The following is a 26,993-nucleotide window of genomic DNA, read 5'->3' as shown; positions in this document are numbered from 1 at the left end:
TTATTTAATTTAGAAGCAATCTTATGAGTGTATTTATTTCTAGAGTGAGGAAGTCAAAAATCAAGCGTGTCCATAGTTTTACAAAAGAACTATGTAGAGTAATTTATAAGAGATTTTATAAATTGAACAAAGCTAAAGAAATGACAATGCAACGAATGTTTATTATTAAAACATTTGTTAAAAAAAAAAAATGATAAACTTTCCTCAAAAATTAATGACTTGGTTGTAAATCAAAAGCAACAATTTATTTCAATCAAAGATTAATTTTTGTCGATTGTTTTAATTGTCGCAATTTAATATAACAAATATTAATTTAATTAAAATGATACTTAGACTAAGATCCATAATAAATATTATTATAATAATAATTATTACGAATTATGCTTGATGATTTCAGTAGTTCTTCATGGTGAAGATAGACTGACTGTAGTACTAGGTATTGAATTTTGTATATAAAAGAGGATTAAAAGTTTAAGTTAAAAATTACTCGTGTTTTACACGGCGATGGATTTTATATTTATCACTTTTTTTTTGTATAAAAAAAAAGTAGAAAGTAATAAGTGTAGATGTGAATGAGGAGGAGCAAGATAACGAGAATTTATCTGGAATATTTATAAATTCAAAAATATACTAAACACATCTTGTATATTTCTGCTTAGAAGCAACTGAGACTATTACAATTGAATTGAATATTAAATTATATTAAGGATAAATAATAATAATTAATTAAGTACTGAGTGGTCGTGTGAGTGTAATGATTTATTATCGAAATTTGATATTGAAAGCTAATAATGATAATTATTATTACGATAAAATAAATAATTTCAGTTTGTTTAGGTCTCGAGTAAAATTTTTATTAATGTAGCTAATTATTTAAATGTCACAACATATATATGGTTTATAAAAATATGAAGATGAAAATTTATTGTATTTTTAGTGGCAAGTCTTGAACTATTTATAAGTTAATTTTACGGCAATTAGTTATTAAGATAAAAATATATATATACATATGCATATAGAAAATTAAATAAATTGATAAAGCGAATAAGTAATAATAATAAATAATGACATTTTCCTCTCGTTTAAGTTACAGTTACTTACACATTTTGACATCTAATAAATAATAAATAAATTCTCTTCTATGGTACGATTAAGTAAATATAAATACATTATATAAATATTAAATATATATTATATAATAAAGATTCAAAAATAAATGTCAATTTTTAATTCTTACATTCATTTAAATTTCTTCCTTGATCCTTAATTTATTTTTTTAATAGAATTAAATAGTGTAAATATATTTTTTTATAAATTATTAGTTACAAAGGTTTGATTTATTTCTAAAAATAATTTATTTTTTACAAATTGAAAGAAGTGTAGTACTCTTGTAGAATTGGTAACGACCGGTTATGTTGAGCAAGCAACGAACTAGCGTAGGACATGACAGGGAAGTTGAGAAAAAGAAACATTCAATGCGGTTCAGCAGCAATCCTATCACGTAAATCCTCTACTCGCTGTCCATAACGATTAGTGTCCTAAAATAGTATTAATTTTTTCTATCCACTTCTTTTACCATATCAGTAAATTCAAACGCAATAATTTAATTCTACAAATTATCCATTTATAAATTTATAAATTTATAAATTAAAACTTTACAAATTAAATCCCAGCTTAGGTCGGAAAGTCTCAGTATCCAGTATCCAGGATCCTGCAAGAATAAGGAAGCAAGATTTAAGCCGATTAGAGTGAAAAAGTAGTGATTTAAAGGAGCCGAGTCGTTGAAGTAAAAAGGGAGGACAAAAAAACCCCAGCTCATCTTCTAAAACATAAAAAATAACTCTCATATCTTCTGTTGTCTGCTCTGTGATACTTATACAAGATACAAGCAATATTGTAACTAGTGGGCGTCGAAGTGGGGACCCACAGCACAGCCCCTTCTACGAACCGCGAGTCTTACACACCGTACATCGCGCAGTGCATTTACGACACCAGTCGATCGCTGGCTCTTTAAACGCGAAGCGCAAGCTCGAGCTTACTCTCTTCAGCTCCTCTTTCATCTTCTCCGTGATCCTGCGTACTCTGCCGAGACTCGAGTTTTATCTCCGGTGGCCACCTTTTTTACTCAATTATTACATACCCTGGACTTGTTAATTCGCTGGAACAATAAATCCAAGTAAAATCGATAAAACTTTAGGACTGTGAGTTTTTATTTCAGTCTCAGTGCCAGTGGTTTTATTTGAAAAATTTTTCCAGTGATACAAAATGAGTACGCCGGTGAAAAAGGTCCCGATTCATCTGCAGGTCAGTTTCTTTTATTTATTTATTTATTTATTTACATTTATAATAAATTCATATTTAAATTTAATTAAGTAATTTTTTAATTTAAATACCTTGAAGATTTTTTTAAAGCTGTATAATTGATACGCCCTTAATTGCAGTAGTAATTTTTACTTGCCGGCTTACTCGGTGATTATTGATGAGCCCGAGAGTACAATAGCCACTCAATGTTAAAATAGTATCAGTAATAGTAATAGTAATTGTCGATTTTATTTATATACGTGATCGCTCGGTTGCGTAACTGTTGATGCACTTGAACAGAGAAATACGAATATAATTATTGACAGGTTCGGATCCCATAACAGGCGATCGCTAAAGTTAATAATAATAATAATAATAACTAATAATACATTCGAATTAAAAAACAAATCTCAATACGCGTGAGTTAAATTGCTCGTAAAATAATAAATCTGAATAATTTATCCACGGAAGTATGCTTTGCAATTTATAAATAATAATTTTATTTTCATTTCTATTCTGTTTAAAATAAAATAAAATCTCAGCAGGTGTTTCGCGACTTTTGAGCACTCGATATTACCGAGAGATAAAGTAATGAAATGAATTAAAAATAAAAGTAGTGATTGATAGGACTTAAACTCAACTCAAGTAGCTTGTAAATCTTTCACCGCTCTTAGGCCTCTCAGTCCTTTCATCTCTGATCTCCGATCTCAGATATATCTCGGAGGTATTTTTTTTTTCCTCCAACTACATGTATTATGTATCGGTTAATGCCGCTAAAAACTCCAGAGTAAATCGGTAATGCCAGGACTCATCAACTCGGTAATATTATTTAGTTACGGTCGTTGGCTCCGTCATCTCGGCACGTGGTGTCAATTCTCTTGCTCATTATCTCTTTAGAAATTGAATTTACACGTTTTTGTAAAATAAACTACGGAATTTTATTTATCATTAGCTGTAAAAATAAAAATAAAATTTTATTATTACAGCTAAGCAGAGGAATGAATTATATTTAGTAATTTATGTATCAAGGGTGAAGAAAATAATGCGTAGGTAACCATGTGGGCATGACCAAACTAAGAAAAATAAAAGGGAAATTTATTTTTAATCATATCTCCACAATCACTCACCACTCTCCACTAAAGGGATCGCCGAGAAATTATTGATCCGGGTTTTTTAGTCCCTGGTATTTCGAACAAATATTTTCTGTAATATAAATTATATTATATATAATAATCAGGTATTTTATCTATCGGCTGATAGATAAATTTGTTATCATACCGTTAAAACGGGCAATTAATTTAATTTATCGAATTAGAGCTCTAAAAAATAAAGTTTTTTATTCTTTTGATGCTCATTAAATGTTGTTATTTCTAGAAAATTGTTTGCCGAGCAGTTAAACTTTAAGGAGAACTTTGATGAGCTGAAATACAGAGACAGAGTGTAGGACATAACAGAGTAAGTCAGCTCTGTAACTGACAACCGGAACAATCGGTTGTCCCGTTAGAATTTACGGTTGTAGTTGGCCGAACTAAACAGCGAATTTGTTTCATGATAATGGTAATGAAACCTGGAATTACTTAAACAAATTTTCTTGGCTTTGAATGTTATTGAGGTGAAGATAAAATGAATTGTAAATCCGCAACTTCATTGTCTTGACTTCAGAAGTCTGCGGTTTTAAGAATCAATCTTACGTGAGAGTTTATTACCGTACAATGCATGCAATATGTAAGAAATGTCTGTGCCTTGGTAATGTACATGCTAAATTGCGGAGTTTTATGTACTCGAGCCTTCCGAGGCACTGCGATATAGAGGATGATATAGACTTGGAATGGAACGACCCGACACAAATCGATAGTTCGTCGACACTATGTCGCGCTACGGATAGAACATTAATGTGAGAATTTTTAACATCACACTCCCAACTTATATAATTATTTTAAACATCATGCGTGTCATTTAGTTTATCTATAAATAGCCTTTTGCTTACGACTCTTTATTGTTTATCATTTTTTTTTTTTTTTTTTTTTTTCAAGCAAAAAACATTTATCAATATAACTGTTTTTTATTCAAATCAAAGTATCAACTTTGTTTATTAATTACATATCGCAAATAAATAAATAATTTAAAATACTAACTTAAAAACTTTTGTATTAATAGTCGCAGAATTAACTCGAGCAGAGTAATTTTTATTTTTTCGCACCGTCTGATATATCTATATTTATCCAGATGATGCTCGCGATCTACTTGTGTCTTTGCATTCAGCTAGTTCATCTTCAATACATAAAGTACGGTCCTAGGGGCTATTATACGCTCTGAAATATTGAACTTGAGCCAGAATAAGCGGGCATTTGGGTCGAAGTACTCACTTCTCAAAATACTTAATTTCCCAGCCTAGTTTTAAACTTATTATTTCCACGAAAATCGACATGGGAATGCTTTCAATTTGGTCTCCGCCCATGTAAATATTTTTCACCCACGAAAAAACATTCATTTATTATTTATAAATATCATAATACGGGACAGGTGTCACTTTGTCTATCATTTCCGGGGGTTTTCGCACCAGCCCGACGTTTTTTGTTATTATTACTTTCTATCTTCCCTCACCTGAAACAAAAATAAAATTAATTCGTCACTCAAAAATAAAACTTTTAAAAAATCCAAACAAAATCAGTTGGTCTAGACCTTTACGACGTTTTTTAATGACCTTTCACTTTGTTTACCGACCCTGACATGGAAGAATATTAAAAAAGTGGAGGCTGGGGCTCTGTTGATAGTCAGAAAGAGTGAAAGTGTCTGATAGTATCTAAATTACAGGAAGTATATTTTGGAATAGTCTCAATCCGGTTTATTTAGTTTTCTGAGGTCTGAAATATCGAAATATCAGAAAGAAAATACAGCAAGTTTATTTATAAAAGGCGTGAGCGGTAGATTACTCGTAATGGTTCAGGAGGTCAGCGATTTGCGAGCGCATAAATAATACGCTCAATGTTTACGCTCCGTAACAGCGCCGGGAGATTAGGATCCGTTTTGCGAATATGAACGTCCACTGGCTGGTATGGTGATACTATACGCCGTCTATTCTACACAGGGGCCAGTCAAGGGTAGCCGTCAACTCTCCAATGTTAAACACTAGAAAATCCATACCTTAGTGCACTCTACAAGCTACGCTGAGGTCATAGATGGAAATAATCACGGGGTAACAACCCTCGCCACAATACCACTGCCTAGCTTGGGGTTGCTTGTTACTTTCTGTACAACTCCTCTGCGTGGAAGAAATTTATTCGCCCTCCGCTTTCTCCCTTTTAGAAATATATATTCCTTCAGACTTACGAGTCTTTTTGTATTTTTATTCTTCTTTTGATCAATACGAGGATTTCTAAAACAGTAGACCAAGATTTAGATTCCGATTTGAATTTATAATTTAAATAAACACCAGATGTTCTCAGATTGCCTCGGGTCTAGTCTAGAAAAGTAAACAGTCGAGTTAATATACAAGTTTTTTAAAACCTTTCACTATCTTAAAATCAGTAAATTTCATTTTTTTAAGTATATTGTGTAATAATTAAATATTCTATGTCTTCTTTATGTAAATTCATTAAAATAAATTCGATTTTAAATTACATTTTGTAGAAAAAAAAAAATCAAAATTTATCAATATACTGATTTAAAATAATTTTAGTATCAAGTAAAATTCATATTTTTCGATTAAAAAATTTTTTCTATTGAATTAAGCTGATTGTTTATCAGTGTATTAATAAATGATACCTCTTCGAAAGATAAAAAATAAAACTACAACATATTTAATATATTAAAGGTAAAATTACATTGCAGTGGCTCGTGCCGTATAATAACAATCGACAAAATTACATAGAATTATATGAACACGGTTGGATAGGCAACTAAGCTGTAAGACGTCAACTTAATGATGTACTGACACACTTTATCATACAATATACAATGAAAATGATAATGATGTGCTTTACTTGCCAACGAATCTATGACATCGATAATAAATCCTGTCAACCGTGATTCGATCAATTGAATAAAAATATCCATTTATTTTTTTACAGAGTGCTGCAAATCGGCTGCTGATTAAGAATGGAAAAGTTGTCAACGAGGACGGGATCGTTGACAGCGATGTTTACATCGAAGACGGAATCATCAAGTAAAATTAATTTTAATTATTAAATTGATAAACTTCGATTGACCTTTTACAATTTAAACAGGCAATTGGGTCGAAACTTGATAATCCCCGGAGGGACGAGGACAATAGATGCACGTGGTAGATATGTGATGCCAGGAGGTATTGATCCTCACACTCACTTTGAGCTGGAGCTGATGGGCGCGACTTCGGTGGACGACTTCTATCAGGGGACCAAAGCCGCGGTAGCAGGTGGGACCACCATGATAATGGACTTCGTCATCCCCCAGAAAGACGAGAATCTTCTGGAGGCTTACGAGAGGTATCGGGCCACTGCTGATGAAAAAGTTTGCTGCGACTACGGGCTCCACGTCGCGGTCACCAGCTGGAATGCCAGAGTAATGTCGATCATAAATATTATTATATTACATAACAGATTTTATTAGTATCAGTTGAAGCAAGTAGAGTAAAATTATAATGATAATAATGGATAAGTGGAAATGAGCGTAAGGTCGTTGCGCTGTATGTGCTCTATGACTTTCGCACGCTTCTACATGTCCTACCGATTACTCTACAGTGAGTCATAATTCACGGGTCTTAATTTTACAAAGTTACTTATGTAATTTATTTATCTAATCGCAAAAGTCTTGTCAGTCATGTTTTTTTTTTTTTATCTATTTTAGATTTCAGAAATTTTATTATTGTGTTTGCAAAAATTTTTCTATTTTCTGATTGTAAAATTTTATTATTTCATTGTTTTTTTTTTTTTTTTCCAAAATTTTATTAGTTTTTAAAAACAAAAAAAAAATTAACTTGCAATTTTGGCTCTCAAATGACCTTCTTTAAATCATCAGGGATAATAAGCGTTATTTATTACCTCAATGCTCTAAAAATAACCCCGTATAATTACGAAAATAATAGCTTATCACTCAGACCTGTTTCCAAACTCCCACGCTATTTAAAACTAAAATACCCCGCAGTAATTTAACACAAATCATCTAAATGTTTAGCAATTAAATTTTAGCTAAAAAAATGTATCACGTGATTTTGAATTTAATTTCCTGTTAATATGTAACCAGGAAGTTTGCATAAATGAATCAGGTTAATAGAACATACCTATTTTTTGTCTACACTACAAAGACCGTTTGTGTTAATTGTACATTAATTATAATTATAAAGGTATTGTTGCGAATGTGTCGTGTAATTTTTTTCTAATAATTACTCTACCGCGCGACCGTGAGAAGAAACTTTTTTACAATCTTTTACTTAATAAAACAATTAATTATTAGTATTAGTTTGATAATTAATTAACGCCTCGGCTTACTTGCAAGTTCTTATCGACAACTTAGGAACGTGTCAAAGTTTTTATCGCCAATTAGTTGAATCTAATGCGATAGTCGCAGAAAGATTGATAATTATTAATTATTTTTTATGTCAAAGCAGGGCTAAGAAAGTGTTGCGGGATAAAAAAGGGCAACAAAACTCGTTGGCAGCTTTCTACTTTTTTATCGTTTAATCCAAATAGAAACACCGGCAAGTACAAGTACCAGTGATTCACCCATACTTTTAAGTAATGTGTTACTTATTCTATCTTTATGTTAGTCTTGCTGGTACTTCTCGAGCGTGATAAACAATCAGCCTACTTATTTTTTGCCTCCAACGCTGCGGCGTGACGAGTTCAACAAGCTTTGATCAGATGAAAACAAAAACAAATCTTATTTAAATAGTAATTGCCCTATAAGTAAATTAGAAATAACAGTCTGTATTTTTTAAAAGAATTTTTTAATTAAATTTTCTTGTTATTAGTGATTGATTTTTTTTTTTTTTTCAAGTCATTGAGAAAGTAGTTGCGTGCATTTGCATCGTATAAAACCTTTGACCCAGTTTTCCGACCGGAGAATGATGAGAACCGAGATTACATCGTTGTTATCGTCTTAAAGTTATTAATTTCTTTTATAATCAATAACTTATTTTCTCCTTGTTTAAAATTAATTAAAAATATTTTTTTTAACTTGTTTATTTTTTAGACAAAAGAAGAAATGTCAATTCTGGCCCGAGAACACGGAGTAAACAGTTTCAAAATGTTTATGGCGTATAAAGATTTATTCATGCTTCGTGATCCGGAATTAATAGAAGCATTTACCGCCTGCAAAGAATTGGGAGCCGTAGCGATGGTCCATGCAGAAAACGGCGACATTATTGCCGCTGTAAGTTATAATTCATAAGTCATAAGTCACAAAACAAAATAATTAATACCAATATAATTAATACGCGGTACTTGCTATTCTTCATTCGGGTTTTCATGATCGAGTGATTGATTTATTGCAGAACACAAAGAAGTTATTGAACGCCGGAGTGACAGGACCGGAAGGTCACGAAATGTCTCGTCCGGAAGAAGTTGAAGCCGAGGCAACACACAGAGCTTGCGTCATTGCCAGTCAGGTACTTTTAATCGATCTTTATACGATAAAGTTTCACTTCAAGAACAATATTTTTTTATTATTCCGCTTGAAAAATTTCTTTAGTATCTAGTCGCTTGTTATTTATTATTTATTATTTATTGTTGTTGTTGTTGTTGTTGTTGTTGTTGGTGTAAATTCAATTGTCAATGTCACGAATTTGCGGGCAGGCACTTATGTTTTATTCGCTCGTAAGTTAACAGCATAAATAAGGAGCTAAGAATTTTAAAAACTTCTATTCCGCATCACAGCATGGAATCTCACTTTGTTTTTTACACTTAGCTAGCGTCCTGACAAAAGTAACATTGACATAAACGTGCCGACACTCGAGAGTTACGACCGGATGTCACGACTCGTTTATAGTCTCTACTAGCGAACTATCGCCATATTTTATTTATTTTTAAAAATCATATTCTTCTCTGGTGAATTATTAATAATTATCTGAAAAATTTCATCAGGATAATTGACAATTGAATTTAGCGATATTATTTATTGTTATGAATTATTATTGCATGTTAAATATTACGGCACAAATACAATTAGGTTGGCTGTCCATTGTACGTAGTGCATGTGATGAGTCGTAGCGCAGCGGAAGCTATTGAAGAAGCCCGGAAACGAGGGGTTTGTGTTTGGGGCGAGACCTTGGCCGCAGCTCTTGGTACCGACGGCACCAACTATCATCACAAATGCTGGCGACATGCTGCTGGACATGTCCTCAGTCCACCGCTTAGACCCGACGAAGATACTCCCAGAGATCTTATGGTCAAATTGGCTTTGTAAGTTTTCTTCTTGCCGACTGTAAATTAAATTGTCCAGCATTTAATAACATTTTATTCATTGGTCATGATATAAAGTCAATTATTGTTCATAAAACTTGTCTTCTTTTTTATACAAAAAAGAAGTAAACATTTAAAATTTTATGTAATCTTTAGTTATTCATGATTGTAATTGAGGGCATCAATTATTTACACTGTGTTGAAAAAAATTTGGAATTCAATGAGCCTGATAAAGCAGAATACAAATAAACAGTCAACAAAAGGTTTAACACCTGCGATATTGCCCGATGAATGAACTGTTATTAATTTTTTTAAGGACAATAAAAATAAAGACTAACATTAAATGTAAGAGCTGACAATTTACCTGACGACTTTTTACACCGGCTAAGAATTTTTTCCAGAGAAAAGACGTGCCGCAGTTATTTTTATCTCGTTACCTTTCATACTTTTATATTTAATGTATAAAGAGCAAGTAAAGACGATAAATAATACCCGAGGTGACAGATATTCTCACTATTTATTTTCTCAGTTAGTCATACATTGAAACTACATAATTGTCAATTGTTAAATGTTTGCTGACTCCATTTATAAGAATAAGGTTCAAAGTTAGTATAGTGTACTCGTTTAATTGTCATTTATTTTTTTTTATTTGCTATGCACTTTATATTTTTTAGCATGACATCAGTTTTCCTTGGCTCATTGTCTGTATTTAAGTTATTGTTTAGCACGAATTTAATGTAATCCGTAGACGTTTAAGAAAAATTAGCCATTTTTGCACTGAAAAATAATTTTTACTTGGAATGCGTCGCAATATATAGTGGCCTATATATTTTTATAAATATATAGGTGAATTGTCCATTGTACGTATCGGCAGTGATGAGTAAGTCATCGGCGGACGTAATCGCCTCGAAGCGGGAGAATTTTGTGGTGTTTGGGGAAGCCACGGCAGCTGGTGTAGGCGTCGACGGGAGCGAGCAGTACGGAAAAGACATGGAGAAGGGACGACGTTTTGTTACTAACCCTCCTCTTAGACCCGACCCCACGACGCCGGCCTATTTAATTGAAAAGCTTGCCGAGTAAGTATTGTGATGAGTCCCGATCAATGAACCCACTCCAATGTTGTCATCACTCTCATTATTACCAAATAAAAATAAATATTGAGTTTATTTGAATAAAATATGGATAAATATCCGGTATTTCAACTTGATATGCTATTCGAAAGTTTTAAATTATTTAAAACTCAAAACTTTTATAGAAACTTGTGATAAATAAACTACATATTTATATATGTATGTATGAATAAAATCGATTAAGAGTAAACTCTCGAATTTACCTTTTTAAGGAGTTTCGATGAAAGTTTTGTTTTAAATCATGAATTTCTTTTGAAAGTTTACTATTTTCTATTCATTATTCCCTTTTATACTTTTGCAACATTCTTAATTAATTACTTCTTTATAAAAAATTAGTAATTGTTTGTTAGGCCGTAAAAAATCTGTTAAAGAATTTTAAAAACTCTTAAAAACATTTTCTTACAAATCAATTAAAGTTTGATGAGAATTTTTACTGAAGAAACATTATAAATTTATTACAAAGTATTATTAATGTAAAATAAATTATGATGTAATGTATTTAAAGAGTCTGTAAGTTTGATTTAAAGGAATTGAGTATAATTTATATAGTGTTACTGAAACAGGAAGTACGTAATAAGTAATAATCTAAACAATTTTGCCTATTTTGTCACTTTATATAACATAAATTATATATTTATTTATCATCAACGATTCTCTAGCATAAATATTTATAAACTATTATCACTATTCATTTATTACAACAAGAGCTGAGGAAAACTGAATAATCAAGTCAATATAATTATAATATATATCTCTGAATTTGATTAAAATAATGTATTTGTTAAATTTATACAAATTTAATTGAATGAAAAACTGATATTTTTAATTTAGGGACGGATTGCAATGCGCGGGAAGTGACAACTGTACTTTCAATGCCGACCAAAAGGCCTTAGGCAAAGATGACTTCACTAAAATACCCAACGGCGTCAACGGAGTCGAGGATCGGATGTCTGTTGTTTGGGAAAAGGGCGTTCATGCTGGTATTATGGATCCCACGAGATTCGTCGCTGTTACAAGTACAAATGCTGCTAAAATATTCAATTTGTATCCGCGAAAGGGAGTTATTGCGGTAGGGTCGGATGCTGATATTGTGATTTGGGACCCGAACCGCAAGCGAGTTATCTCTGCGGATACTCATGTTCAAGCTGTTGATTTTAATATTTTTGAGGTATTTTTTATTTTCTTTTTCAACAGGAAGTTTTTTATTTAAAAATCTATTCAATTGATTTTTTTAGGGAATGGAAGTTACTGGAGTTCCAGAGTATGTTATTGTCAGTGGAAGAGTTTGCGTTGATGAAACTGACTTGAAAGCGGTCCATGGATACGGAAGATTCGTCGAAACACCTCTCAATCCTCCGTATGTTTATGAAATGGTTGAAGAACGTGAAAAGGTAAAGAAGAAATAAATAAATTGACTTATAATTAATAAATCTAATTAAATTCTTTTAATGACAGATACCCCGAGGAGTAGCAAGAAGTGCAGCAGAATCTAAAAAACACGCTGATGAAGACCTGGCGCGTGCAAAAGCTCGCGAAGCTGCTAAAGTCGCAGCTGCTATGCGAATGCAACCGAATAATAATCACACCAACGGCAACCACGAGGCCATGCGCAATAAACCAAAATTACGCGAAATTTCTTGCACTCCTACATTACCAGAATCCGCAGTTGTCACTCCTTCAGCTAAGGGACCGCGTCTAGAAGGTCAAAGAAATCTTCAAGACTCAACATTCTCTATCAGCGGTAATTTATTCTTCATTACCTGATTTCCTCTGTTTAATTTTTAATTATTTATTAATAAAATTAATTTAAAATTACAGAAGATACTGACGAAGCCCGACGTGCCTGTATCCGGGTAAATAACCCACCGGGGGGTCGTAGCGCCGGAGGATTCTGGTAATTTAATAAACAAACAGCTGAAGGGTATGCTTATGCGCGGGTAATATTTATTTTGACCCAACTATCGGATAAAAAGTTTTAAATGGACGCAGGATAATTAAAATCCTCAAGGGGCTTTTTATTTTTCGCTACTCACCAAATACTAATTGTTAAGTTGTCTATCCTCTGTCGTTCTCAATCTTGGTCACCATACAACTCATATTTATCATCAAAATATATCCATGATAATTAATAATAATAATAATAACAATTATTATTGTTATTTAAATAAATAATCAGGCTTAATCAATTATGTTTAAGTACGACCAAATATTTTAAACTCATATTTATACAAAGGGTGCATTTCGAAATATTTTATGGAAATTTGTAGCGAAGAAATAAATTCAGCGCTTCTTACAGCTAAAATAATTTTTTAAATTAATTAAAAAATATTTCGGAATACACCCGTAATATCACTCATAACTCATACTTCATTATTTATCAGTAGAATTCCGACGAATTACTATTTAATTTTATTTATTAACTCCAGTAATGACTTTTAATACGCCAACTTAAAATAAAAAAATTACACAAAAGGCTAATAAGTAATAATTATTAATTAATAATTACTAACGTAGTAGTGTAATCAATAAATTCATTTTATGTTAAAATGAACATCAAAATAAATATTATAATTTGTGTAACGATTGGTCGATTGATATATAATTAGTTTTAATTGATTAACAGGTTGGGTATGTTTATAAATAAAAGTATATATAATATACATATATGAGTGAGTTTTGAATGTTATGTGTATGTAGATTTACCATGCACTGCGTCTCGAAGCTTATCCACGTGAAAATAAATATTAAAGTTTTAAAAAAAATATTAATTTAAGCTTTGTTTCGCGTTCATTAAATATGAGACGAACGCACAATTAAATCAAATTTATTTGTTTAATTATTATTATTATAAAAGTATGTTATATATTTAAATTGATCTCTACAATAATAAAAATAATTGTTGTGCTCGTTGCAATTGAACTTTTTTTCTTTGATGTTTTTAAAAATTTATTAAATAGTTTATTTGTTTTATTTGTTGTTGGTATTTATCGTAATTAAATACGCGAAAGTATAAATGGTTCAACTTGCGAAATAATGAATAAGATAACTTTTTTCAATTAAAATAATATAACTAAATATTTATTGTTGAATATTTAGTTATAAATAAAATATTAAAGGATAATCAAAGATATTTAATAAATTTTTACATATGTTAATACGTCATACGGATGTATAAAATAAGTGGATTACGCTGCATACATTTTTACTGTCATTAAATTTCAAAAACAATTTTATAATAAAAAAAAAAAAATGAAATAAATATTTAAAAGAAACAGCCAAGAATTTTTACCATCGACATATCGGTGTTTAATTAATTTTTTTTATACTAATAAACATTATTAATTAATTGTAAATGTTGTACAGTGTAAATCCACTTTATTATTTATATTTTTTCTGCAAGTCGGATTATCGAATTCGGCTGCAGTCACTGTGGGTATTTTACTCCAAATATATATATATCACTCGAACCTTGAATGTATTAAACCAAAACAATAATAAAATAAATAATAATAATAATTATAATAATGATAAATAGTAACAATAACAATAAGAAGGCAACTAAAAGTAGTTTAGAGGAACTTTTCTACCGATTCGCGATCGCATTTTAAATTTATTTATACTTGAAAAAAAAAATATTTTGTACTAATTATTTAATAAATAAACTCGCGTAAGAATTGACGGTGCCTGATTAATGTTTCGTTTGCGTTTAAGCAATTTATTGTACTTTTAAATAAATTACAAGGTCTACGCATACCAATAAAGGATATGAGAATGCAAATGGTGAGAATTTCTTCTTTTAAGGTAGCTTGCGCTGAGTTCACATCTGTTTACAAATTAATATTTAATATTAACAATACATTATTATTAATTATTAATTATTAATAAACATATTTATATTAACAGTTGAATCCATATACTTAACGATACAACTTTAGAGTACATTTATTTATATCTGTTATAAATATGTATGTGATTGCTTTTAATAAATATATTAACATACAATAATAATTATCAATAACTACCGCATGAGTTTATTTATTTTATACTATAATTATAATTATAACTAATCAACTAATATATATTTTCTGACACCAGTCTTGTGTGTCTTTAAGAAAATAATCTTATAAAAATATTTATTCAGAGGATTCTAGTCTTCAATGCTAGTTTCTTCAACTTTCTTCCTTGCTTTCTCGAGTATTTGTTTCAATTCATGAGTTCTTGCTGTGTGATACTAAAATATAAATTTTCGACGATAAATAATACTAAAATTCAATTTTTTTTACAGGAATTCCGGAGATACTTACGCCTGAAGCATTTCGCGAAAGCGTTAACTGCCCATCTAATCTTCTTCCTTCAACTAGACCGCAGTACTGTTCCAATTGTCTTTTCGTTAGACTGAATAACTCTGAGCCAGTCATGTCTTTTAACTGCCTGCATATTCTGTTGAAATATATATGTCAATAACTGCCATAATTAATTAACAAAAAAAAAAAAAAAAAAAAAAACTACTTACTTATCAGAGAAACCTTTAGCAGAAAGCCAGTTCTGAACTTCGCTGGGCGTCGATTCCTGATCAATAAAAATTTCAGGTGTCTTCACAACGTCGAGATTTTTCTTCTTGTCCCGGAAAAGTGTTAACACATACTTCAACTCTTTGTGCATTTGATCTTTACCATTTTCTTTAAAAATATTTATCATTAATTGTTTTACCAATCAAAATAAAGTTATAGAATAATTATTATACCTTCAGTATAAGAAGAATTACTTTTCATAGTACCACTTTTGCTGGAACTGATTGAACTTACTTCCGGTGCTGAAGGAGAAGGTAATGGTGGAGGGGGAGGAACTGTTCCATGATTTTTTTTTTTCTTCTTTTCTTCTTTAGGCTCTTCTACAAATCAAAAGTATGAACAATAAAAAAAAAAAAAGCCATTAATTAATAATCACCCAGAATAATAATTATTTTATGCGTACCTTTGATGAAGATAGCTTTTAAACAAGAACAGGAAGCGAAAAAAGCTGTAAAGCTCAAAAAATAAGTAGAGGGTAATACGGACACATTTAAACAACAAGCTAAGGACTCCCCAATTAAAAGCTCACAAAACAAAGACAAAGCAGACAACTTATATGTTTATATGTTGGAATACATTTATTGATATTAATTAAAAAATATACGATTTACATAAATTACAATAGAAATACTGGACGGATTTAATATCCTTGTCCTGCAGACAAAGTCGCTTGTATTTATATTATTTAAATTATCCGAAATTAATTTTTTTTAACTTTTCAATCACCCAGGACGTTGTGAAACCGACTTTCAACTGTACCTTCATTATTTAAGTCTTTGTAACAATGATTTCACAATTATAAATTCATTAAACCAGTCCCACGGTGTCTATATATTTTTTTTACCCACTGGAAGACACAATTTTTAATTTTTCGTAATAATTATTCATAGATCGATTTGATTTAAAGTACAAGTACAAATACAAAGCACATTAATTTGTTGCAAACAAATACATCCCAGACAATACAGAGACAAGACATACTTATAAAATTATTTTATTTATATTATTATAATTAATAGTAAATCCTAAAAAAATATTTCAATAATTCGCAGTTAATTTACGATACTATCAAAATATTTTTAAATAAATTTACTGGGTTGTTAATTATTTAAAAATAATTATGTAAGTTTTAAAGTAGTTTTATCGACTAAATTTGGTTAGTTGATTGATAAATACTACTTACAAAATTATAATTAATATTTTAATAATAAACACTGATTAAAAAACACTTAATTTATAATATATATGTAATAAAATATATTCCAGTTTTAATAATTTCCTAATCTTAAATTAAGCTGTAGTAATTTAAAAATAAAATTTGTTCATTAAAAGGGACTTAAAAATATCGAAATTCACCTTTTTTACCTAGACGTTCTTTTCGCACCCAGTCGGCAGGTGCGGGTGGAGGAATAGTGTGAGGTCTGTGAGTCGCTTCCGGTCCAGGACTAGTACTAGTTCCTTCAATCTCTGAATCCTTTAACATAAATCATAAATTAAATTATTAACAACAATTAATCTCCAATTGTTATCTTTCACAAATTAACTGTTCAAATGCCAAGTAAATGTCAAGCAAAACAATGATCTTTGACATTCTATTCATAAAAACAATTCTGCTAATAATAATATATAATAACGGATTAAAATTATTCAAATCTCAACTGACCTCATAATTATAACCGTGTCCTTGTCTCTGGTATCTCGAGGTGTAGAGCGGGTTGTTGAAGACATCATTATCCCCAGCGTGGGCTTGATTATGTGGAGCGACAATCGTGTGAGGAACATGAGCGACCTGTCCCCTGGAATTCCTGGCCTTCCACCAATTCCTGGTGTCATCCAGGACCTCCAGATACTCTCCCCTGACCACAGTCAACTCCTTGTCATTATTTGCGGTGCGCGGGTAAGTGACCTGGACGATTTTGGCCCCCTTGGCCAGCAAGTCGTCGAGCCAAGCCTCTTGAGCGCGATCAGTCGCAGGAGTTCCGCGAGGTCCGCGTTCAATCGAGTCGACAGAAATGTCGCTGTGAGCTCGCGTCTGATCGACTCTTTCCCGGTCTTCTCTGCTGTACAGCTCCGACCCAGGGCCGTAATTTCTGTCAAAGTAATCGTTACCACGCTCTTCGCGGCTCTCGTACTCCAGGTAGTCGCTGCTGTAGTGAGACTCTTCGACGTCGCGATGGTTATAATAATTATCCGTCTGCTGCTCGGGAATCTCGTCGCGCTTCTGCTTGTCTGCATTGAGCAGCGAGGCCAGATGATCGTGGTCGCGGTCTTCTGGGATGGGATACTCCGGGGACCAGCCGTCCATGAAGATCGGGTGGTACGGCGGGACGTGGCCTTTCCACTGATCGCGAGGGACTAACCAAGTGTCGCCCAGCGAGTGCCACAGCTCCGTTTCCTTACTGGTGACACAGTTTATCAGTAAATTAACCGCCTCGCGGGTCAGCAATGGCGACACCACTTTGCTGGGTAGATTCGTGTCGTAGTTGGTATCGTGAGAAGCGTCGACGATCAGCGCCAGAGGTGTAAAAAGGAAATGCACTAGCTCTGGAGCGTTTGGATCGTGGATATGAGCTTTTAACTTGGCGAGTAAGTTGAACGACAGCTTGAATTTCTGAAAAATGTCAATGAACTCTATTTCTGGAGGTGGCTTTGCTCGCATGGTCAACATTCCGTCGCCCAAATTCCGCTTCTTGCTCTTGCGATTGCGACGTCTTCTTTCCAGTTCGCGAGAGGCTGCTGCTGCGTGTTGTAGCCGCGCGATGAATTTTTCTATGTCGTCGAAACAGTGGTTGAGAATCGTCACATCACGCTCGTACTTTTCAGACGATGTTGATGATACTTCATCGTTGTTTTCTTCGCGATCATTTGGACCTTAAAAAAATTTTTTTTTTAATTAGTATGTCAAGTAATAAATATAATTGATAAATTTTTTTGTAAAAAGAAGAAATACCATTGGCATTGAATGCTGAGACCTGCTCACGAACATTGACGCCATTGAGCGGTGGTTCTGGAGGCGGTAGAGCCGGTGGAGGAGGTATCTGTCCTCTGGGACCACGTGGCGAACCTCCGGGGACTAATTTTCCCATTTGTAGCATCTTTAAATCCTCGACCAAGTCCTGAGCGGATATACTTTGGCACTGGAAGATATGCATCTCTGCGCGCTGCCCAGAACCACTGTCATCTCCCACGGTGAACACCAGAATGTTGTTGTACATCTCCATTGGGTCTCGTGACGTAAAGGCCGTTGGTTCTTGGATCAAGGCTGCTGGAAATCGTTCCATAACCGCCTGAAATAAATTAATTATCTTGTTTAATGTAATTGTCCATAAAGATAATGATAATTATTGTTTTAATAAATACCCCGGTTTCGTTGTCCATTATTAAAACCCAATTACGCTCGAGACGTAGCTGCATTTTTTGGCTCCAGATACCATTGCTCTTCTCCAACTGAAGAAGACGACGCATGCCGTCAGCCGGGTAGACTATTCCGGTGTCTTTAGTGACTGTGAAAGTGGCCAAGTGCTCCATCATGTAGGTCGGCTCCGTTCCGCCACTACGACTTCCAGATGAATTCGATGGTCCACTTGGCACATCTTTGTAAATAAATTATAAGTTATTGTAATTTATTGCTAAACTTTTTACTGCTGGCCAATTATCCGTGATTTTATTAAATGAGAGAAAATATTATGGTAATTTTTTTGTTAAATTAAACGAATATTAATTACCTTTGGAATAGGGTGAGGAACTGTGGCCACTGTTATAGTACGGCATCTTTGTTTATCTGTTAATTGCAAAATAAAGTTGTTTAGATAATTAATATGTACTTGAAATTAAATTAAAAAGAATGACATAATTTTTTTTAAGAACAAAGTTAGTCCGGACCAACAAAGTTGGTAGCTTAAGCGGTAGTAAGTAATATAATGTCCGGCTGTTCTTGCTCATCGCGACATGTCGTATCCGGCAAATGTAAGCAAGACCATCAATACAACAAAACCCAACCCGAGAGCTCCGTACTTGGTGACAGGAAAGCTAAACTACTTTATGTTGAAATGAAATTCCAATCGGCCTAATTTGCCCCTTGTATTTTAAAATCCTATATTACTTCCATTTATAGAAATGTTTTATTATTTTTATTGTCATTACAAGTTTTTTCTTCCCCCGATTGGCAATGTCTTTCGTGATAGTATTTTTCCGATGACTTTATTTAAAAGATGAATGAAATTTATTTAAAAATAATATTATTTATTGTCAACATTAGTCGATCACGTCCAACTTTCTCATCGTGGAATCACGGGGCACTCAAGTCGAGTCAATTGATCATCCACCAGTCAAGTGAAACTTTATATCTCCGGCGAGATTTTTTTTTTTTTTTTTTCTGGTGTACAACATACATTTCGTTATTATACTTTATATATTATGCAGGCATATACATAGTTATGAGACAGATTCTGCAGAATGGACTCTCAGCAAGAGCTTTTGGAAGATATACTTTATCTCGATACTCGGATCACAATATATATGTGTAATAAGAATAAAAATAAAAGTAAGATGAATATAAGTCGCATGAGAAGTGCATAAGACGGGCAACGAACTGCAGGATAACGGCATTTGCCCATCTCAAGGAATTTTATTCGATTTAACAAATAAAATATCTCATTTAATTTAATTTACTATTTTTTTATAGTTAATAATTCAACCGGGAAGATTTGCACAGCAATTATTTAATATAAAAATAACAAGTGCATTCAAGGACTTGGAAATGTCTACTTGACTCTTAAATGTCACTGAAATATGTCTGAGATCCATCTAGGGAAGTTTCACTGACTCGCTTCTTTCATAAAGATTCAAAGCCTTGTATATACTTATCATTATACACATATACTCAATGAAAGTACTTAACTTTATATATATATTATTATTGCTGAAACAAATTGAGCAACAAAACTTGAAATAGACAATTAAAATTTATAAAAAATATTTATATGCATATTGTGAAACAATTACCGGATTTTTCTATCGACATTTAAATTAACTTGAGCTGAGCTAATAGTCATCTTACGTGTTTTTAATATTAGAAAGTTTTTATTGAAAAACAAATACCGTTTTCCATCATTACACGCAATAAAATATTTAAATTGCTATTGTGCATTTTTCAAAGCGAAAACTTATTTCATTTATAATGATAATGTTCCATACTATATGCAATAACTAATAATAATAATAATAATAATAATAATGAACAAGTGGTTAATAAAAAATGATAAATTAAACACTTGATTACAGGATCATTATACGCCACGACATGTAACGAATTATTTTTTATTTAAAATGTAAATGTTGATGATGTACGATGAATCATGTAAGATGTTTTCGTAAAAGGTATGATGATTTAACGTCAAGAGTTCATCAACTATTGAAACAAGTATTGTACTTGCGTTGTGTAGGATGTTAATTACACAAAACAATCTTTTTTTACTCGTTCAAATGAGAATAAAAGTGAAAATATAAATACCATTATTTTAACACGTAAACTTTGATCACTGAAGCAAAACAGAGAAGACTAAGAAGAATAAGAGTGACAACCAAACGTGAGTAAGCTAAACCACAAATTGGTTACTCCACCGAGTACGGTGATTCATTTTCACATGGGTATTATTGTACACCTTTTTGTAAATTTTGTTTGGAAGAAAAAGTGATGAATCGCTTGATACTGCTGCTGAACTCTTCTGTTCGTACATGAGCCATAAAGTACACGTAATGTCATTTGAGCCTACGCTGGTAGCATTTTAAATGAAAGGTCGTCGCAATATAATATATATATATGTATTTAACATTCAGCATTTATGTATTGCAGTTGCCAGTCAGGAGTGAAATATCAATGTATGCCAACCATGGATCAACTATCGATAAATATTTTCACTTAAGAGATTAATAACTACTAGTAAATAGCTAGTTAAATAAAAATTAGGTATCGGCATCGACTGTCACCGGAAGTTAAGAGAAAGTGAGTGATGAAATTATTGGACGGTAACATCGGATCCAATTGTCGTGACAATTATATAACATTTAAAGACAATATAATAGACTAACTGTGTCATTCTTAAAGTTAACTTGTCTTCCTGAGTTGCAAATAGACGGGGAAAACAATTAGGCTATTAAAATAATTAACATGTCTTCAGCCAGCAGTCTAATTATATTTTACGTCGCGTTTTTTATTTTAACTATTTTTTTTTTTTTTTTATTTTTTTTTATTTTATTGTTGCAGAATTCTGTAGCAGATAAACCGAGTTAGAATATTCTCAACATTCTTTAATTACGTATGGACTTAAAAGGGAAAAAATGATCGGGGATGCCGATCGCTGACCCATAAAAGTATGTAACACACCTACTATTATACTTGAGAAGTAAACGGAAAACATTTAAACGAGAATATATTTGAATATCATGTACAACACCACGGTGCGATATATATTTATTGACGTATAACTATGGTTGTATGCAGTGAGCCCAAGGCAGTTTTAATTCATTTTAGATTAGACGTGAGTAAACGCTAAAAGCTTTAACGATTAGATCGTTCTAGGATGATAAGTGATATTTAAGTTACAGCTGATAATAATAATAATGATAATTAAATAATGTTTGAGGAGTTTATCGAAAGTAAACAATTGTTTATTGCCAGCTTAGGATTTCTTTCTTGGTATATTTTATTTCTTCCTTGAGTAATCGTCACTCGGTAGTATTATATTATAATACGTGTGTGTTTTTTCCAGATAAGGGATGTGCTTTTGATTGGCAGTAACCTTGAGGTCTTCAAGGCTAGTAAGTCCTCAGTTGCAGTTAAAGAAAGATCTTCCGGATATAAAAGAAAGTTGGACGTGGACTTGGATGGTTATTGTTATTATCCACGCTGCATATTTGTATACTGTACGGGTCGGTGCAACCAATGTGTACTGCTCTATGCATTATAGGTAGATATAAATACATAGATATGTAGATGTAGAGTGAGGACTTGGGAACCCCATAACTATAATTAGAGAAGAGTTACCACACTCGCAGTTCATCGACCGTTACGCCTATCCGTGCGCGCCATTTCGCATTCGATGCATCCAAGGATTTCGTTTCGAGTCTTCATATGTATTAATAAATTTATATAAACATATATTAACCATCCACGCGATACGTCAACCCGTCTTTGCATTCATTTCCTCAGCTATTCTTTGCTGATTGTTGTGATACACCTTGAGCAATTGTTATAAGTTATAAAAAGTAACTTGTTAAATATTGAGCAATTTTTTTTTTTTTTTTAGAATATATATAATTCGGAAATTGTAATTATAATTTAGAAAGTATAATTTATTTAATAAAATTAATTTAATGAAAGTATTTTAAAGATATTAAAAATAGTTGTCATATTTATGAGCTTTTATGTATTTAAGATGTTTAAAGAGGACTTTGCGGCTTGTAAACTTGATGTAAGAGTATTTTTTTATTTTATACATTTATACACACGCATGAATATATGATATTAAAAGTTGGATATGGTATAGTACCTTTAGTTGTGTAAGAAGAGTGAAGAGAACCGCGTGAAATTACTTATGAATGCGCGACTCGACACGCCCAAGTTGAGCAAAAAAAATATTAAATTATGGAATGTGTCGTGTAATACCGTCTTGTTTGTTACGTCCTTGAACGTACTCGTACCTTCAGTGAGCTAAAGAATTTAGGACACCATTATGTATTTTTTATTGCTAAATTTATTTTCGTTAAGTAAATATTGTCTTGAATCTCGATAGATCTGCGAAAGAAGAAATGTCATAAACCTTTCCAGCTGAACGTACTTTAACTTATTATTTTGAATTATATCACATCAAGAATCCTTGACATGATTTTATATTATCTACCACTCCTTGATCAGAAGTGATGAATAAATATTTATATGTTATTATTATTTTTATCATTTGATTTTTTATTGATATAATAGCAATGAAATATCCCAAGAATTTATTTATTTCTTTAGTGAATGAACTTTTAATCAAAGACTTGGACTGTTAAGTAAAAAATTCTCTCGAATTGCAGCTTAATATGTTTAAGATGAGGAAAAGAAAAAAGAAGTTATCGAGAAAATGAGAACAAGAGATGAGAGGAGAGAGCACGACCTCTTCTTAGGAATGCCACTCGAGAGATTCTCATCTCAACTTCAATTTTATTATTTATTACTTTTCATTTTATTTATTCCACTCTCATGATTAAACAATTTATTTATTCATTCATTCAAACAACTGTATCCATCAATAAAATAATTAAAGGGTGAATAAAATCAACTCCCACGAAAAGGTACACAATAATATTACTATCGGAGCAATGTAATTATCAAAACCGATTGAACAGAGTGTATACAATTAAACCGGATACGAATGGTGAATTTAAAATAAAAATAAAGCAGAAAAAATGTACCGGAACGTCAGTACAAAGAGTTAAGTAGCAATAAGGGAAAAAGGGGGCCGGGTAAGGAAAAAATCCCGGTATTTTGCGCTGAACTAGCCGTATTATACTACATCCAAGTTACGGTACATTAAAATGATAAGGTTGTGCGGGTAGAGTAAAAAAATGAGCAGTCTATGATGTGATGTGATGTAGAAATGGAAATCGCGTGACACGAATATTTTGTTTTATATTATGCAGGTTTTAACAGTAAAAAGGGGTTTTAATTTATCGAACGCTTATCAATTATCATAGAAAACGCGATGGGTAACGTTTGAATCAAACCAGTCGAGATGCCCGCGGTGAATCGTTATTAATGACGCGGAAACTGACCATATATATCGCACCTGATTACCTGTGTATCTTTATGTACTTTTAACATGATACATTTATTACAAACTCTATTCATTCATAATTTTTATTTATCATACGTGCGCTGAACTTGGTTATTATTCTTATTACTTTTTAATAACTACCTACGCTGTCCAGTCAGTGCCCGTGAAAAAGAAAACAAATTCATTTTAATAAATTATATCAACAGTTTGGATTATTTAATTATAAAAAATTATCTTTAATTATACTTTAGATTGATAAAAATAGTCACAGGTTCATCAAAGTTTTTAATAAAAAATTTAAGTGATTTTTAGAATTGAATTAACGGCTAAATTTATTACATTAATTAATTTAATATCGATCAATTAAAAAGTTTTTATTTTTTTTCATCAAGCTAATAGATATTTATTAAATATAAAAATTACTTAGAACAATTAAAATCGATAAAAAATTTTTTTTTTCCTTATTTCAAGTAAAATAATATCTTATCGCTATTCCACGAAGGTTTTTTTTTTTTTTTTGATTCACCGATAAAAATGTTAAAAAAAAAGTGTTTGTAAGTAGTAAAAAAATATTTTCATTTTAAAATGACAATTGTATTGAAATAAGAGTCATGATTAGAATAAATAATTCAATATAGTTGGACGTGACGTTAAAAATTGATTGAAAGAAGATATACCCAGCTGCGTTTGCAACGTAATATTGTTACATGAGGAAGAAATATATCGATAAAATGAATGTATATTTATCTTGATACGATGACTACCGATCAAGATATATTTTTATGATTTAGTTTATATGGTATCGAATGTTTGCGAGAATCTCACAGAGTCTGTCAACTAATAAGTAAACACGCGATCTCATGACAATTCACTTAATTTAATATGTGTTACATTACATTAAGTGTAATTATTTTGATAGTAACCACACGTGGAGTTTATTTGAATAAAAATACTCGGAGCATCAAGTTTTTTGCAGGAAAAGTATTCATATGGTATGCAACCTCAAGTATATGTTAAAGATACCGTTAATTCGAATGGAACGTGGCAATTATGAATTCTTACCGTCACTTATGACGTTTGATATTTCAGCGCTATCACATGTCATTAAATAAATCTTAGCTGATAATTTAAATGAATAATATCCTCTGTCGATTTAAAATACCAATCTCAGTCTGGGATTTAAAGCAATAACAATTATTTATATGGAATATCGGCAAGCAACACCTCTGCCTACTAGAGTTGTAACAAAACAATAAAACGATAAATTTAAATAGTGAAATAGACAAGACAGAGATACCTAATGCATTGAATACTATCTCTTGTAATACAAACTAGATATTAAATTTTAAATTAAAATATTTAGTAGTTGTAAAGATCGGAGTTTTAGCATGTAACACGTAAAACCACACAAGAAACATCTGGCTTTATTGGTATCTTTTTTTATCGAGCGTAATAATCCTATGCCCATGGTCCCATGAACAAGGACACAACACGGAGTATTTAATGGTGTTGGTATGCCCAGAGAAAATAATCGGGAGTTCACTGAATTAACATAAATTCCAACACTTTACGTCAAGAAAGTAACCGTTTGAATGATTATTAGAATTCTCGAGTCAAGTCTGCTACACCTTGCTACCGATTCTTCATAAATAGGCTAGTAAATAATAAATAATAAATGGAAAAAAAGTGCATGCGGGAATATCGTCAAGTATGGAGAACGCCACATCAACTAAAAATCCACCCATCCTGGCTTGTATTAAACCAGACTTCCGTTTTAAATCAATTGTACGTCATTAGCGAGAGAGTTCCTTCATATTTGATAAAACAAACTAAGCAATTTGCTACTTGTGTATCCACCTCATAAATACCTTGATAAGTGTCTGAAGATAACTCTTATTTACTTAAAAACTAATTTACTTTACTTATTTTTTAACATTTTAAATATTTTCAAATCAGGTTTTAATTCTAAATCACTCAAATTTTAGTATTATTATTATTATTATTATTATTATTGGTTCCCGGCACTTGCACAGTATTTTAATGAAGAATACTTAGTTTAGGACACACACTTAATTGTTTATTACTTACCTATATGTATATATTTACAAGACTCGCATACTTGTACGCACACAAGTGTTTTTTATTTTTTATTATATTATATTATACTTTGAATAGAACTTGTGCTCAAGTCGCACTCATCCTCGACTGGAAATACCTGAGCTACTACCTGAGGTCGTCTCTTCTACCTTTCAGACGCTGACTTTCTATTAGGCGACCGCGATTGGTAGGATTTCACTCCCACTTACGAGACATTATTAAATCGGATCCGAGGCTCCAAATCGGTCACTTATTCAGGTGCGTATGGATTAAAACTATTTTATTTTTTTTATCGTCTTACCTGGGGTTTTTTTTTTCAGCCCAATCACTCACATTTTTTTCCAACCCTGAATTTTTATTATTTTTTAAATCTTCGTCAGTCGCTGAAGCATTCTATTAATATTTTTTATCTTAACAAGTTAATTAAACTTTGACAAATATTACCTAAGCGTTGATTAAGACATTTAATAATTAAAAAAAAATATTTTACATTGATGAAAAGCTGAGGCGTAGATTAAAAATAAATAATGAAGACGTCGTGATCGTCGAGCGTGAAGAATTTCAGCAGGAAGAAATATCCATAAATAAAATCAGAGCTGACACAAAAATTTACCGCAAAAAATTTGATTGCTTATGAAATAACCGTGCTGGTGAATGCTGAATAACTAAAGTAATTTAAAATTATATTTATTGGAGCATTGA

The 26,993-nt window shown here is 31.8% G+C and overlaps 2 protein-coding genes and 1 long non-coding RNA gene across 8 annotated transcripts; 2 read left to right on the top strand and 1 right to left on the bottom strand.

The window, feature by feature from the left end:
* The first annotated feature begins 1,967 nt into the window (after positions 1 to 1,967).
* Positions 1,968 to 15,229, top strand: LOC123268979 (dihydropyrimidinase). Of its 3 annotated transcripts, none has more exons than XM_044734450.1 (11): positions 1,968 to 2,304; positions 6,372 to 6,466; positions 6,528 to 6,840; positions 8,470 to 8,649; positions 8,771 to 8,884; positions 10,524 to 10,753; positions 11,639 to 11,975; positions 12,043 to 12,198; positions 12,263 to 12,548; positions 12,626 to 12,701; positions 15,093 to 15,229. In XM_044734450.1, the coding sequence occupies exons 1-11, from the start codon at positions 2,266 to 2,268 to the stop codon at positions 15,115 to 15,117; spliced, it is 1,851 nt and encodes a 616-aa protein (XP_044590385.1). In that variant the 5' UTR covers positions 1,968 to 2,265; the 3' UTR covers positions 15,118 to 15,229. The 3 variants fall into 3 exon arrangements, with proteins under 3 accessions (XP_044590385.1, XP_044590384.1, XP_044590386.1); XM_044734449.1 differs by lacking the exon at positions 10,524 to 10,753 and adding an exon at positions 9,445 to 9,677; XM_044734451.1 differs by lacking the exon at positions 15,093 to 15,229 and having other exon boundaries at positions 1,969 to 2,304; positions 12,626 to 12,710.
* On the bottom strand, positions 14,853 to 26,436 carry LOC123268978 (epidermal growth factor receptor kinase substrate 8-like protein 2). 3 transcript variants are annotated; one of them, XM_044734447.1, is made up of 11 exons: positions 25,257 to 25,448; positions 19,104 to 19,159; positions 18,739 to 18,971; positions 18,329 to 18,665; positions 17,042 to 18,249; positions 16,735 to 16,852; positions 15,782 to 15,826; positions 15,552 to 15,698; positions 15,321 to 15,486; positions 15,112 to 15,247; positions 14,853 to 15,038 (listed from the first exon to the last, which is right to left on the bottom strand). In XM_044734447.1, the coding sequence occupies exons 2-11, from the start codon at positions 19,147 to 19,149 to the stop codon at positions 14,955 to 14,957; spliced, it is 2,520 nt and encodes an 839-aa protein (XP_044590382.1). In that variant the 5' UTR covers positions 19,150 to 19,159; positions 25,257 to 25,448; the 3' UTR covers positions 14,853 to 14,954. The 3 variants fall into 3 exon arrangements, with proteins under 3 accessions (XP_044590382.1, XP_044590381.1, XP_044590383.1); XM_044734446.1 differs by lacking the exon at positions 25,257 to 25,448 and adding an exon at positions 26,283 to 26,436 and having other exon boundaries at positions 14,854 to 15,038; XM_044734448.1 differs by lacking the exons at positions 15,782 to 15,826; positions 25,257 to 25,448 and adding an exon at positions 26,283 to 26,436 and having other exon boundaries at positions 14,855 to 15,038.
* On the top strand, positions 20,669 to 26,825 carry LOC123268981. Of its 2 annotated transcripts, none has more exons than XR_006510337.1 (3): positions 20,669 to 22,075; positions 22,149 to 22,346; positions 26,448 to 26,825. It is a non-coding gene; the product is annotated as an uncharacterized LOC123268981 (long non-coding RNA). The 2 variants fall into 2 exon arrangements; XR_006510338.1 differs by lacking the exon at positions 26,448 to 26,825 and having other exon boundaries at positions 20,669 to 21,382; positions 21,644 to 22,075; positions 22,149 to 22,677.
* The last annotated feature ends 168 nt before the right edge of the window (positions 26,826 to 26,993 follow it).

This window comes from Cotesia glomerata, linkage group LG7, assembly GCF_020080835.1.
Source record: "Cotesia glomerata isolate CgM1 linkage group LG7, MPM_Cglom_v2.3, whole genome shotgun sequence".
Taxonomy (NCBI): Eukaryota; Metazoa; Arthropoda; class Insecta; order Hymenoptera; family Braconidae; genus Cotesia; species Cotesia glomerata.
Note: the sequence above shows the minus strand (reverse complement) of the source record. Positions and strands in the feature narration are given on the sequence as shown.